This window comes from Garra rufa, chromosome 9, assembly GCF_049309525.1.
Source record: "Garra rufa chromosome 9, GarRuf1.0, whole genome shotgun sequence".
Classification (NCBI taxonomy): domain Eukaryota; kingdom Metazoa; phylum Chordata; class Actinopteri; order Cypriniformes; family Cyprinidae; genus Garra; species Garra rufa.
In genome coordinates, this window is record NC_133369.1 from 3,063,989 (window position 1) to 3,078,933 (window position 14,945).

Below are 14,945 nucleotides of genomic sequence, written 5' to 3' on the forward strand. Positions count from 1 at the left end.
AAAAAAAATCTAAATTGTAAAATAAAAACAAAAAATTCAGACAAAAAAAAAATCTAAATTGCACAATATATATATATATATATATATATTTTTTTTGAGTGAACTATCCTTTTAAGAAAGTTTAAGGTGCCTTTTTACCAAAAGAAAAAAAGAAAAAACTGCCTGCTTTCCAACTTGGCAATAAGATATTGTATTGATTTATTTTTACAAATAACTTTTTTTATATTTATACTTAATAGGTAACAGTAATGTTATAGCGTTGATTAAGTACTTCTTTGCAATGCTTCATATAAATAAATAAAATATTTAAATATTTTTAAATATCTTAATATATACTGCTTTTATATTTATACTCTAAAAATAATAGTTTAATATTGTAGCATTGATTTTTCATAGCAATGCTTCATGAAAATATAATATTTTATAATTTTTATTAACTTAATATAAAAATTTTAATTTAGTTTTTATATTTTAATTTTTTAATATTAATGTAAGTTAAGATTGTAATGTTAGTGTTAGTTTTCAATTACGTCATTGCAATGCTTCACAGTGATAAATTTAAATATTAAAAATATATTCAGTTTTTATATTTGTACTCATTAAGTTAATAGTTCAATATTGCATCATTAGTTTTGATAACTTAATTGCAATGCTTCATGGAAATAAAATACTTAAATATTTTAATTAACTTAATGGTGTTTTTTATATTTACTTTTTTAAAATGCTTAAAAAAATAAAATTTAAACATTTTTAAATATCATAATACATACTGCTTTTATATTTGTACTCAAATGTTAGTCTATTATTTTAGCATTAGTTTTTTACTACTTCATTGCAATGCTTCATGAATATAATTTCCTCAAAAAAAATAAAAAAAACTTTTTTTTTTTTTTTTTTTTTACAATTTCAAAAGCTTTTCTCCTTCAAAACAAAGTTTCAAACTCATTACTGACAAACAGTTGAAAACCCCTATGGAGACAATAAATGAGAAATGCACTTCCAGGTCCAAAAGTGTCAGAGTTGTGCTCATATTGTGACTAAAGACCTGTTGTTTTTGTTCTCCAATCGGGCTCGCCCGGCTTCAATCGCTTTCCCGTAGTTCTTACTCCACTTAAAGACGTCTTTATCTGTGCCTTCAGGAGCTTCAAAGCTCAGGAAGATGAAGCCGTCATTATCCACTCCGATCTCAATCTCTTTGGTTCCTGGTGGCAAACGTGGGACAGAGAGTAAAAGCGTCTCTCTATAAAATGAGCGTGAAATCATTATGCAGATTTACAGGCAGCTGACCTGCTTTAGTCTGCGCTTCCACCGGCTCAGACGCCACCGAAGACATGCCGACTCCGGCGGCGTTAACGGCAGACACACGGAGGCGGTACGTCTGACCTGCTTGCAGACCTGAAACCTAATCAACAATCATCCAGAAACAGGTCAATGCTCTTTGAAAGCTAAAGTGGGATGAGATGCAAATGCAACTACTGTGAATTACATGCACAGGTTTGTCATGCATTGGACAATTTTGAGATTTTAGGCTATTTTGCTTCCATAAAATGTCTTATTTTCAGACAAATACACATTTAAGTGTTTATTTTATTACACTTTTATCTATTTGTGCAATACATAATTTTAAAAGCCATTTCTCAATACATTTGTAAATAAGCGTTTTTGTACTTTTACGAGTTCTGGTTCAAAATTTCGTTTGGTGTTTCTTTGTAATTAATTATGAAATATATTTTTTGAGTAAAAAAATCACTTTTTTAAATTGTACAGTTCTATTCCTATTTATATTATTAGTATTTTACAGTGGGGTTTGTTCATAAATAATTCTGGACCAGATTTATATAACATTTATATATTAACATACAAATATACATTGGCGTTTCTCTATAACTAATTGTGATTTATTTTGAAGTATTTAAAAGAGGGGTTTGTTCATAAATAATTTTGGACCAGATTTTTATAACATTTATCCAGTATATAACATTTATATAAAATGTTATGCAAATCTGGTCCAAAACTATATATAAACAAACCCTACTGTAAAATCCTTTAACATATACATAGAAATAAAACTGTAAAGTTTGGTGTGTGTAAGTGCTGCCGAAGTGGGGAAAAAACTGACCAAAACTGGTTAAAATTAATGTTTTTTTTTTATCTGGCTGTTGACAGTATTTATTTTTTTTAACAGGAAACTATTATTTTATTCTACTTAAAAATTCCATTTGGCATTTCTCTATAACTAATTGTGATTTATTTTAAAGTATTTTACAGAGGGATTTGTTCATAAATAATTTTGCACCAGATTTATAGAACATTTATCCAGTATATAACATTTATATACAATGTTATGTAAATCTGGTCCAAAATGATACATAAACAAACCCTACTGTAAAATCTATTAAAATACACATAGGAATAAACCTGTAAAGTTTGGTGTAAGTGCTGCTAAAGTGGAGAAAAAAACTGATCAAAACTGGCTGGCTGTAGTATTTTATTTTTATTTTTTTAAGTTGCAAATAAAAGTTAATTGTATTATATTGAAAATATTATTTTATACTACTTATAATAAATAATAAATTTATATAATATTATAATACATTTTACTTTAATTCAATGTGTAAAAGAAAAAAACAGAATAATAATTTTAATATTTTAATATTTTGGAAATGTATGCAAATGATTGCATATTTAATTGGATGATGCCTAATTTCTATATTTGTCTATAACATGACATTTCAGAAAACTTGCAATACAAAACAACATAATACACAGTGATTAATCAACTGGATAAAGAAAAAAGTAAAAATAAATGACCCTTTTAGCTACAGTGACTTACCTTAAATTGGATTCCTGATGCAAAATTTGAAATTAAGGATATAGAATTAGATTTAACACACATTACTAAGTTTAGTATTTTGCAATCAAAACCCAAGCTAAACGCACCTTAAAGTGAGTTTCCGTCACCGGCTCACTTGTCACAGGTGTCCAATCCTCAGACTCCGCCCCCTCACTGATCTCCACTATATACCCGCTGATCTCTGATTGGCCCTTGTATATAGGCTCCGCCCACAGCAGCACCAGTGAGTTCCGCCTCACTTCTCTAAACTCCAGATCATACGGACAACCTGCAAGACATGAATCAACACATTCATACAATAATCCAATCACACATTCACACTCTATCTATGAGCTGTGATTATTTTCTCAAACATAGAAACTATAAAATTAAAGAAATAAGTCATCTAGTCCAGTGGTTCTCAATCCTGGTCCTGGGGGACCCCTGCTCTGCACATTTTGCATGTCTCCCTTATTTAAAGGAACCGTATGTAGGATTGCGGCCAAAACTGGTACTGCAATCACTTTCAAAATACTGTAGAACGGTGTATCCCCTCCCCACCCCCCCGACTCGAGGTTGCCAGCTAAGCTGCAGGAGTAGGCTGCTAGTGCTACAAGGAGCTTCAAGTGACGAGTCCTACACAGTAATTTGTTTTTCTTCTGTTAATTATGTTTATGCTTCACAAGAGATGTTTTGCGAACTAATTATGTATCGCAAAAATTTACAGATGGCGATTAGCCAAATATTTCGTAAAGATGTACTGTAATACCACATTTCAGTCGGAACATAGATTGTTTTCATACCCTGCTAGTGGTGCGATATAAAGCTTTTTATGAACGCATTTTGCACGACCAACCGTGGGAAATCCACTGTGTACGGAAGCAAAGTTATCCAAACATAGATGAATCTTACCTGTCCAGGAGAAAATTACCAACGATGGCGTCTATCTTCAAATTCTTCTCCGTTTTCAGCCGTCTCCATCTTTCAAAGGCATATCCTATACAAATCCTATTTTTATTTCGGACTTTGTCACGACGTATTTCGGATTCATAACGAGGTCTTTTAGGTTTCGTAACGTTATACATGTTTTATCCGACACGTTCGTATAGCTGCAGCTGTAACAGAGCTGGCAACCCGGATCACAAAACTCTACTGACTTCGTGATTGGTCGATAGCTGGAGGGTGGAGCCTCAGACCAAAGCACAAAATGACAACAATAACATCAGTTGAGGGCTGCAACTCTCACTTTTAAATGACAATATCCTGGCCGGACCACTGTTGTCAGTGATATAAGTATTTGAAATGAACATGATTTCTTAATGTCTAGTGACATGTCAGGGCCGTTTTATGATTAACTGACATAAATTTCTTACATACGGTTCCTTTAACACACCTGATTGAGATCATCAGCTCATTAGGAGAGAAATCCATGAACTGAACTAACAAGCTGAAGATCTCAATCAGGTGTGTTAAATAAGAGAGACATCCAAAATGTGCAGAGCAGGGGTCCTCCAGGACTAGGATTGAGAACCACTGATCTAGTCCACAACAAGGCATGATAAGCAAGGAGAAATATACTGCCGTCTCAACTCTTTCTAGTTAAATGAATGTGCTGTCAGTGAAATAACCCTCAGAAATGGCAAAAAAAGTGAACCAGCGCTATGGGAGAAAAACTACTTTTATTGATTTTTAAATTCTGTATCTCTGTGTCAGAAAGACACAATCTATTGAAAGAGAATATAACGATTAAGCCATTAAATATAAAGAACAGAAACACATTAAAGATTAATGCAACTAATTTCTGACATTAAAAGACAAATTGCTTTCACCCAAAACTTTTAAAATCTGCCACTATCCTACGTTTTTCCTATTTGTCAGTAAGAATTTTTTATTCATTTAAAACTAAAAATGTAATATGCTCCCTTATTCTTTTATATATTTTAATATGCACAAGTCAGAATAACATGTTGTTACACTGGATGACAAATGTAACATTATTTCAACCAAATTTTGACATTTTATTCTCCAAAAACTTATTTGAAACCTTAAAAGTAGACACTTTACTTACATTTAATGTGCTTTCTATGGAAATAAAAAAACTGACATAACATGGGATATTTATATGCAATAAATCTACATAGACATGTAAATTATCATTTGGTAATATACAGTAACTTCTTTGAAAGTTCAAGTAGGTGCAATAAGAATTGTTTTCCACACAGATCACATTTATTTTATTTGAGTAACTAAATGATGACTGACTCTCTTTTTTGGTGGAAATCTGCGGATGCATTTTTACTATTTTAGTATTTATTTTATACAGATTTTAGTATTTGGTATTTAGTTTATATTTAATATATTATTACATAATATTTAAAATGTGCTTATATTGCTTTATTTTTATATTTTCCATTTAAATTTTTTGTTTAGTGTGTTATTTTAGTACTTTAATTGTTCCCTTTATATTGTCTTTAATTTTCTGCTATATTATTTATTCATATTTTAATATTTAAGTTTTTATTTTTATATTTTGCATTTTCATTTCAATTAGTTTTAGTGACTTTGTGTTTTTGTCTATCTTTATGTGTTTTTGTCAAAACTAGCATTTTAAAAATGTCAATATAGTCAATCAAATTGAAAATGCTCCCTTATTCTTTTATATATTTTAATATGTACAAGTCAGAATAAGCATGTTGTTTGAATTGTTACAAAAATATTGTTACACACTGAACGACAGTGTAACATTATTTCAACCAAATTTTGACATTTTATTCTCCAAAAACTTATTTGAAACCTTAAAAGTAGACACTTTACTTACATTAAATGTGCTTTTTATGGACATAAAATCACTTTTGTGAATTTCTTTTGACGTGGACATCTTAACGTGGGTTATTTATATGCAATACATTTAATATTTTTTTAAATATAAATATACTGTAACTTGCTTCTTTGCAAGTTCATGTAGCTGCAATAAGACTTGTTTTGTCTTCCTCCAAATTGCTAAAAGAATTGTAAACAAACATAATTCCTATTCCTGATAATATATGATCTTACCAGGCTCAGGCATCGTCCAACGCTCGCACAAAAACAATTCGCTAGGTTCAGAAGCGTTGCCCAATCCAACAATATTTGCCGCAAAAACTCTGAACTGGTAAAAATGTCCTTCCTGAAGGCCTGTCACCTAAAAACACAACCAACAAATAATGGAAAATAAGTGTATGTGTTAGAAAGGACAGAAGAGAAAATTAAAATCCCACACAGAAATATAATAAAAGAATATCTATAAAAACAAGCAGAAATCAAAGTGTTTTTAGTGTTCATTTAAATGCAAAATGTGTTTAAAAGCACAGAGGAGAGGATTACACTTCTAATGGAAGCTGAAAGCATCTTCAAAATAACTCAAAATATTTAATGAACTAAAACACAAGAGACGGAGAATAACTTTGCGGATGACTGACGCTCCAATTGTGTGTGAAATCTGTCCAGTCCTTCGACTCAGATGCATTTTAACCCAGGAACAGTGTGATTTTACTGTTTTAGTATTTATTTTGTACAGTTTTTAATATTTAGTGTTTATTTTATATTTAATTCAAATTTGTTTTTATTTTCATTTTAGTTAAATTTGTTTTTACCAATTTTGTCAATATAGTTTATTTCACTTTTATGTGTTATTTTAGCACTTTAATTTGTTTATTTTGTATTTAATTTGTTTTTGTATTTCAATATAGTTTTTTATTTCACTTTTAGTGTGTTATGTTTGTACCTTAATTTGTTTTATTTTGTATTTAGATTTTTTCAATATAGTTTTTTATATGTAACTTCGTCTTTGAATGTCAGCTATATTATTTATTAATAATTTTATTAGTTTTATTTTTATATTTTGTTGTGTTTTATTAGCTTTTTTAAAATTTCAGTATAGTTTTTTTTAAATTAATTTTTGTTTAGCTACTATTTAAGTGCTTTAATATTCTGGTTATTTTTTTTTCTTAAATTTCAGTTCACATTTATTTTATTTGAGCATCAAAAATGATGACTGGCACTCTTTTTTTTGGTGGAAATCTGCAAAGTCCGGTGAATCAGATGCATTTTTAACCAAGAAACAGTATAATTTTTACTATTTTAGTATTTATTTAGTAATTTTGTTGTTTTCTTAATTTTTGTAAAATTTTTATGTAGTTTGTATTAATTTTTATTTCACTTTTAGTTATAGCTATTTTAGTACTTACATTTTTTTAACCCAGAAACAGTATAATTTTACCATTTTAGTATTTATTTATTTTGAAATAACATTTTATTTTTATATTTATTATTATTATTAATTTTAGTTAAAGCTACAGAAGTTTTGCTGTTTTTGTAATACTTATTAGCTTTTATATATATATATATATATATATATATATATATATATATATATATATGTGTGTGTGTGTGTGTGTGTATAAATATTGATAGTCATTTTTTTTTCAGTTTTACAGATTTTTTAGTACTTAATTTTTGTTAGCTTTTTTTAAATTTCAGTTAATATTTATTTTATTTGACTAACAAAATCGATGACTGATACTCCTGTTTTTTATATCCTTAGTTTTTTTTTTTAATTTTAGTTTATATAGATTGTATTAATTTTTATTTCATTTTTAGTTTAGAGCCATTTCAGTACTTCCATTTTTTATTATTATTATTATTTTTAATTCTATATTTAATTCTATAGTTAAAGCTTTTTGCAATTTTTTCATTCTTATTAGCTTTTTTTTTTTAAAGTTCATGTAGTTTATGTAATTGCTCATTTTATTTATTTTATCTGATTTGAGTAACAAGAATGTTATTCAATAATTGTACCATTTTACTACTTATTCAAATTTTGAATTAGTTTTTATTTTTATATTTAGCCTTTGCATTTCTAGTTTAGTTAAAGCTTTAGTAATTATTGTGTTTTTGTCATTTAAAAAAAATATTGACAGTTTTTATTTTTTAATTTTAATTATATTTAGTTATACTATTTTAGCACTTCAATTTCAATTCATATTTACTTTATTAAAGTAACAAAAAAAATTTTAATGGTTTATTTTTAGTTTTTTAGTTTTCATTTATAATTAAAATAAATTTTAGTCTAAAATAATTTTATTTTATTATAGTTTTAGTTACCTACCCAGAAAAGCCTTTATCTTCAGTGTATTGATCCGCCGGCTGACGTCTATATCAAGAACCATTAGGCCTGAGAGCTACTTATCCGATAAACATTACTTTAAGCCCATTTCTGTGATGAGAAGCAAAGATCAGCGCCAGTGGCCACCTAGTCACAAGTAATTGGGATTGGATTTAGGAAAACGGCCTTCTTGAGCCTTTAGACTCATGATTAACTGTTTCTTGAATCCTCTTATCAAATCAGAGGCTTATCTGGGAGCTCAAATCTCTGGAGCGTCGAGACCAGGCCACATAAAGCAGCCACTAGATGGCAGACGTGAAAGCAGCGACTGGACTGTAATGTAGGGTGCTGTGTGTTTGTGCCGTCTGTAATTGGTCTGGGCAGGCGGCGTGTGTCTCTGACTCCTCAATGAGCGACGGAAACCATTAACATGGGCTTCATGCTACGACCACAGTGCCCTCCAAGATCAATGCTTTGTAATTGACATAATGTACTATGTGGCGTCCTGTGAGCAAATAGTGCAAAACAACCCTCTATTTTTCAGAGGGCATGTTAATAGAAAGAGACATGGGGCTGATTTTAATCCACCAGAGGGCGCTGTGCACTCAGGAAAACTCATGAAACATGTTCTGTTTCATCAAAGGACAGAGAAAACCCTCAGAAAATGCTGTTTGTTCACCAAGAGGTCAAAATGACTATTATATGCTCTCTTTTGCTTTAGATTCATTATTGGTGTTTATTGAGGCTAGGAATACTATTATTATAGGGTTATTTTAGTATCACTGAGATATTTATTACAGTTTTTATTAATATTTTTAATTTGCTTTCATTTTTATATTTTCTGTTTTTTTTTTTTTATAAACAGAAATTTTTTAAACAGAATAACAGGATTAATTTTTTTTTACTTAATTTGTAATTTTTTGTTCCCTATTTCTTGTAATTAATTCTTAGTTTAAATTTAGTTTATTCATATGAATAAACTGCAATAAGTTCCAAGCTGAAAACAAATAAATAAATTTGCTTTCATTTTTATATTTTCTTTTTTTTCTTCTTTTTTACAGAAAATTACAGGATTTAAAAAAAGTTTTTGTATTTTTTAATTTTTTTTTTTTTTTAAATGTCAATATAGTTCTTATTAATTTTCAGTTTTATTTTTTGTTATTTTAGAGGTTATTTTGAAATAATCTCAAGATAAAAAATAATTAAATAAAAAAATAAAAAAGCTAAAAAGAAATATAAAATAGCACTAAAACTATTAAAAATGACAAAGGTACATAACGCGCAATGACTAAAACTGAAATGACTGAAAATAAGAGAATAAAAAAGTAAAAAATAAATAAAAAATTCAAACAAATTCATACTAATAATACATACGATATGCTTAGTAAATTGTATATAAATGTAACTAAAATAACAGTAATAATAATTGAAAGCACTAAAGTAAAAATAATAACAATAACAAACTATACTGATATATTTAAATAAAATTACTCACATTTATTTTTGAACAGATTATAACTAAAATATAAATAAGAGTAACAATAATTTTAATAAATTAAAACTATATTGACCATATTTAAATAAATAAATTTAATTAAATATTTTTTAAATATTCCATTTTAAATTCCATATAAATTGAACTTAATACCAATTTAACAATTATAACTAAAATATAAATAAAATAACAGCAAAAAATGTAATACTTAAAATAAACATAACAATTAGAAAATAAATGAAAACTACACTAATGTATTTAAATAAATGTATCAATTATTTACATTTAATTTTTTTGATAACTATTTAAAAATTTAATTGTAATAATTGTAATAATAACAAATTAAAAAAATCAAAACTATTTGACTTTAATTTAACTTTACTTTCATTTTAGTTCACATTAGTTTGTGTTTTATATTAGTTATAAATAAATAACCTTTTAGATTTAAATTATTACAATCAAATTTAAATGTTTAAAATGTTAAAAAATGTATCCTGGTTTCAGTATTGTATTTTTTTTTTCCAGTTTTTATTTTAATTTCAGTTTAATTTTCAGTAATTTAGTTTGTGTTTTGTGATTTATATTAGCTATAAACAAACAAACAAATAAATAAATAAACGTTTAGGTTTAAATTATTACATTTAGATTATTTAAAATGTATCCTGGTTTAAGTATCGCATTTTTTCAGTTTTCAAACTAACTAACAACCATCTAAAAAAAAAAGAACATTTTGTCAAAGAATTTGTGATTTTATTTATTTAAAAAACGAAACTAATTCGCACCGCATTTGTGCACAGTTTTGTTCATTATCATACTTAAAATTCCTGTTTTAAACAACCAATAATCATCTGACAATGTCACAAGTTTAATAATTAAATCCTGCACCAGACCTGCCTCTGTCTGCATACTCCACAAATTAAACATCACCTTCTCTAACAATCGATTTTTTTTTCATCAAACCACTAGCGTGATGTTGAAGCTCTAATTACACACTGAAAACAATCAAAAATAAACAGCGGTTTAAGTTTTAATTAAGTCTCCATGGACACGCCGGTTGCTCAGTGACACATTTAAAGTTAGACGGAGGCAGATGAGCAGGTCAAACTTTTCCTTGCAATGAAATATTGAGCAATAAACAGTATTTATGAGCAGGCTATTCTCACTCCATCACGGAATTGTGTTGTTTTCAGCTCACCTCGTACAGTCTTTCTTTAGCAGGTTGGATGTTGATCTCTCTCCAGATGCTCTGGGATTTCTCCCTCTGGTCCAGGTAGTATCCGCGCACAGGGTCTCCTCCGTGATTGGCCGGGGCTCTCCAGCCAATCATCATCTCTCGTCCGGAGCAGTACAGTAGAGTGATGGCTGATGGATGGGATGGAACATCTGCAGAAACGGCCAGAGGAAGGTCAGAGGTCATGCAGGCTGCTGCATTACACTAATAAAGTCAACTACATCATGTTTGCTATTAATTGTTAATGAATCAAATCAGTGATTATTTGATTCACTCCCAGTTTTACAGCTGAAATAACCTAAATTATTAATAGGATGACCAGATGTTCTGGTTTCATAAGTGATTTTTTATTTTTGATTATTAGTTTATTATTTATTATATAGTTATTAATAAATACATAAAAATTTAGTTTATAGTTTCGGTATTGTATATTTCTGTTTTAATTTTAATTTTAGTTGAATTTTCGGTCATTTAGTTTGTGCTTTTGTCATTTATATTAGTTATTAATAAATACATAAATAAATAAAATTTTTAGGTTTAAATAAATCTATTTAAATTATTTAAATTATTTAAAATGTGTCCTGTTTTTTTTTTTTTTTTGAATTTTTGGTAATTTAGTTTGTGCTTTTGTCATTTATATTAGTTATTAATAAATACATAAATAAATAAATAAAACTTTTTAGGTTTAAATAAATCAATTTAAATGATTTAAAATGTGTCCTGGTTTTGACATTGTGGTTTTCTTTTTTTTTTAGTTGTATTTTTGGTCATTTAGTTTGTGTTTTGTCATTTATATTAGTTATTAATAAATACATAAATAAATAAATAAATAAAACTTTTTAGGTTTAAATAAATCAATTTAAATGATTTAAATAATTTAAAATGTGTCCTGGTTTTGGCATTGTGTTTTTTTTTTTTAATTAATTTTAGTTGAATTTTTGGTAATTTCGTTTGTGTTTTGTCATTTATATTAGTTATAAATAAATATTTTTTTTAGGTTTAAATTAATAAATTCAAATGATTTAAAATGTGTCCTGGTTTCGGTATTGTATTTTTTCAGTTTTCATTTTAATTTTAGTTGAATTTTTGGTCATTTAGTTTGAGCTTTTGTCATTTATATTAGTTATTAATAATAATAAATAAATAAATAAATAAATAAATAAATAAAATGTTTTAGGTTTAAATAAATAAATTTCAACGATTTAAATTATTTAAAATGTGTCCTGGTTTTGGTGTTTTTTCAGTTTCATTTTTGGTAATTTAGTTTTGTCATTTATGTTATAAATAAATAAATAAATAAATAATCTTTTAGGTTTAAATTATTAGATTTATATTTCAATTATTTTTATTATTTAAAATGTATCCTGGTTTAGTTAGATTTTTGGTAATTTAGTTTGTGTTTTTTTTGTCATTTATATTATAAATAAATAAATAAATAACCTTTTATGTTTAAATTATTAAATTTTAATTATTTAAATTGTATCCTGGTTTCGTTATAATTTTTTTTTTTTTCAGTTTTAATTTTAGTTTTTTTTTTATCATTTAGTTTGTGCTTTTGTTATTGAAATAAATAAATAACATATAAAACCTTTTAGGTTTAAATTATTAAATTGAAACTATTTAAATAATTTAAAATGTATACTGGTTTCAGAACTGTATTTTCTCCCCAGTTTTTATTTTAATTTTACTTCAGTTTTTCTTAATTTAGCTTGTGCTTTTGTTATTTATATTGGTTATAAATAAATAAATAAATAAATACAACTTTTTAGGTTTAAATGATTACATTTAAATTACTATTATATATTTTTTTTTTTAGTTTTTCAGTTTTCATTTTAGTTTAATTTGTGGCAATTTAGTTTGTGCTTTTTAGTTTGTCATTTATTTTATAAATAATTAAATAAATATATTAAACATATATGTTTATTTCAATCAATAAAAACATTTTAGCTAACAATAATAACCCGGGTAAAATTTGATATTTTAATATTAATTTTCTGTGGCCCATGTAAGTAAATCAGAGCAAATATATTACGTGGAATTGCATTGAATGGTTTTATGTTCCAATGTTGTAATTATTTTCTAATAAATGTATTTATGTAAGTGTGTCAGCAAGTCTTTAACTCTAAACGTACATATAATTGCATGCATAAAAATGACACTGCTTTTGTGTGTGTAATTTTTTTTTGTGACAGCACAATGATAATTTTCCTCAAACATCCTGCTTTACGTTTTTTTTCCCCTGAACTTCTTACTCTGAGCATTAAACTTTATGCAATTACTTCAGTCCAAACCACTAAACCCTGTTCAGACACTGCAGATTTGGCAATGCAGCATTCACAGAAACAAAGACTAAAACTTTCTTGCTGACTTGCAAATACAGTTACTTCCTTCAGGAAGTTCAAATCTAGTTTATTTTATGTTATTTGCATTCAATTCTGCTTAAAATGTGGGGATAAAACTGAAGAGCAACGTCTGCAAAGAGCTGAAACACACCGGGATTTAACTAAAGATAAAAGTACACTAAAATACTATTTTTTTTATATTAATTCTAATGCAATTTCAGTTAAAAAGTCCCATTATGAGGGGGAAAAAGACTATTTCCTTACAACTGTGACTTTATATCTCACAATTCTGGGTTTACAAGTCAGAATTGCAAGTTTATATCATACAATTCTGAGAAAAAAGTCAGAATTGTGAGATGAAAAAGTCAATTATAATTTGTATTTTTTCTTCAGTGGTGGAAACGGGCCTCTGCGTTTTCTTTGAGGTTAATCTGATGATTTATTTAAAAAACACGGGTTTGATCTTCAGGAACATGTGATTGAAGGTTCTCTGGTGTTGGATGCTAACAGACGGAGTGTCTGTCCTGATCTCAACGCACATCAGCGTCGCTCAGAATCAGCCGTTATTACTAAGAGAAAAGCTGCAGCATCAGACGACAGCCTATTACTGTCAGGACTGAGCCGTTCTCTGGTGTAACAGGCCTGTGTTTGGTCACGACTGTGAGAAAGAGCAGCAGCATCGCGTGTGCTCGTCTTAGCTCACCATATAACCACATCTGTACCTCATTGACAGCAGAATACTACTGTAAACACAAGTAGACCTTTACATTTACTGAACACAGTGTTACAGTGTTGTGGGTGGTTTCTAGAAAATGAATATGTGGTTGCTACGGCCTTCTGAGAAATTGTTTACACATTTCCATGTGGTTGCTAGGGTGGTCTGGGCTGTTGTTAGGTGGTTGCTAGGGTTATGGGTGGTTGCTAGGACTCTGCAACTGTAGATGGTTGTTTGGGTGCTCTGGGTGGTTGTTAGGGTGTACTGGGTGGTTGCTAGAGCATTGCTAGGTGGTTGCTAGGGGTACAGGTGGTTGCTATGGTGTTTGGGTGGTTGTTAGGGTGTTCTGGGTGGTTGCTAGGGTGTTTGTTAGGGTGTACTAGGTGGTCTCTAGGGCATTGCTAGGTGGTTTCTAGGGACACAGGTAGTTGCTAGGGTGTTTGGGGGGTTGTTAGGGTGTTCTGAGTGATTGCTAGGGCATTGCTAGGTGGTTGCTAGGGGTATGGGTGGTTGCTAGGGCAATCTAGGTGGTTGCTAAGGCGTTTGGGTGGTTGCAAGGGTATTTTAGTTGGTTGCTACAGCGATCTGGGTGGTTGCTATGGTACTTTAGGTGGTTGCTAGGGCGTTCTGGGTGGTTGCTAGGGCGTTGCTTGAGGTATGTGTGGTTGTTAGGGCATTGCTAGGGATATGGATAGTTGTTAGGGTTCTCTAAGTGGTTGCTAGGGCATTGCTAGGTGGTTGCTAGGGGTATGGGTGGTTGCTAGGGTGTTCTGGGTGGTTAGGGCATTGCTGGATGGTGCTAGGGTGTACTGGGTGGTTGCTAGGGTGTTTGGGTGGTTGCTAGGGGTATGGGAGGTTGTTAGGGTGTTTTAGGTGGTTGCTATGGCATTGCTAGGTGGAAGCTAGGGTGTTCTGGGTGGTTGTTATGGTGTTTGGGTGGTTGTTAGGGTGTTCTGGGTGGTTGCTAGGGTGTTTGTTAGGATGGGTGGTTGCAAAGGCATTGCTAAGTGGTTGCTAGGGGTATGGGTGGTTGCTAGAGTGTACTGGGTGGTCGCTAGGACATTGCTAGGTGGTTTCTAGGGACACAGGTGGTTGCTAGGGTGGTTGTTAGTATGTTCTAAGTGATTGCTAGGGCATTGCGTGGTTGCTAGGGTGTTTGGGTGGTTGTTAAGGTGTACTGGGTGGT

At 29.4% G+C, this 14,945-nt stretch overlaps 1 protein-coding gene across 1 annotated transcript in view; it reads right to left on the bottom strand.

Moving 5' to 3' along the window:
* The window catches only part of LOC141342475 (myomesin-3-like), an 80,937-nt gene that overhangs the window by 22,428 nt on the left and 43,564 nt on the right, over positions 1-14,945 (bottom strand). The window contains exons 19-23 of the mRNA XM_073846930.1: positions 10,667-10,854; positions 5,888-6,014; positions 2,941-3,122; positions 1,288-1,402; positions 1,046-1,202 (exon numbers count right to left, since the gene is read on the bottom strand). Of these exons, the coding sequence (XP_073703031.1) occupies positions 1,046-1,202; positions 1,288-1,402; positions 2,941-3,122; positions 5,888-6,014; positions 10,667-10,854 (769 nt within the window). The remainder of the gene's footprint in view (positions 1-1,045; positions 1,203-1,287; positions 1,403-2,940; positions 3,123-5,887; positions 6,015-10,666; positions 10,855-14,945) is intronic.